Raw genomic sequence first — 1,203 nt, 5'->3', positions numbered from 1 at the left:
GTTAAATAGTTTCTAAATTGGTATCAAATTAGCTACCAAGGTTTTAACTAACAATTATTTAGATTATAAATTTGGTAGCAAAAACTTTAGTAGTTAATTAGATACCAATTTAGAAACCATTTAATAATAATAGAAACTAATTTAGTAACCAAAAGATTTTTTTTTTGTTTCTAAAATAGTCTCTAATTTAGTCATTATAACAACTAATTATTTTTGTCTCTAAAATTGGTTTCTATTTCATGATTTTCTTGTAGTGTAATTACTTGAGGATGAAAATTATCTCATTACTCCACTCTAAAGCCTAATCTCAACCAAAATTATCTCTTTAAAACATGATTAGTTTTACCATTGATACAACTTATGAATTTTAAAATACATGTGAAGACTTCTATTTTTAATTTGGTTAGAATAATACAATAAACAATATATAAAAATATATGAAATTTTGGTATTGCTTGGCAACTTCCAAAAATCCTTGGTCAACACGAAATCCATTGAAACCCATGTCCAATGAAAATGCTAATGGAGTCAAAAGAAAAGAAAAAGAAGCACAAATCTAACACACTTGTTCCCCTTGTCTCACTATAAAATGGCACCAACAAGAAGGCACAACACAACCACAAAAGCTTTCATTGCTCCTTTACTTGAGATACATAGCAGTAGCTATCTACCTATACCACAACAACCCTTCTTCTTCTCTAGCTTTCACCAAATCTTCCATCAATGAGTTCCTCAAAAGCATGCACCCTTTTGAATTTGGTAGTTGTTGCTATGTTTGTTGCCATTTTGATTGGACAAAGTAGGGTGGAGGCTAGGGTTTTATCTCAATCTGAGGAGTTTGCATTTGCAAGAGCTAATAACCTCCAAACACAAACCTCTTCAGCCTATGAACAAGCCAAGAAAACCATGGCGTTTTGGATGCAACGTTTGGCTTCTGGACCAAGTCCTAAAGGTCCTGGTCATTGATTTCATATATCTCACCCTAAAGATCCTAGAACCCTAAAACACACTTTTGTGTTCACATTCATAGCTCAATTATTCCATCACTTTCTATCAGTTTTTTTTCTTCCTATTAAGTGTGCTTTCGTTAGGTCAAGAGATACTTGTAAAATGTCTATTGACGTGTAAACACGTACACACCTATGTATATATATATTCCAAATAGGATTCTTTAATTAATTAATATTCATCATTTTTATTACA

At 31.4% G+C, this 1,203-nt stretch overlaps 1 protein-coding gene across 1 annotated transcript; it reads left to right on the top strand.

Annotated features, from left to right (window-relative positions):
* Nucleotides 1–603: 603 nt before the first annotated feature.
* LOC150023007 (uncharacterized) lies at nt 604–1,203 on the top strand. The gene has a single exon (XM_090297471.1). The coding sequence runs from the start codon at nt 724–726 to the stop codon at nt 964–966; it is 243 nt and encodes an 80-aa protein (XP_090153597.1). The 5' UTR covers nt 604–723; the 3' UTR covers nt 967–1,203.

The sequence above is a fragment of the Phaseolus vulgaris genome, chromosome 11, assembly GCF_051622355.1.
Source record: "Phaseolus vulgaris cultivar YP4 chromosome 11, ASM5162235v1, whole genome shotgun sequence".
In the NCBI taxonomy this organism is placed as follows: Eukaryota; Viridiplantae; Streptophyta; class Magnoliopsida; order Fabales; family Fabaceae; genus Phaseolus; species Phaseolus vulgaris.
This window is presented reverse-complemented; position numbering and strand designations above follow the sequence as displayed.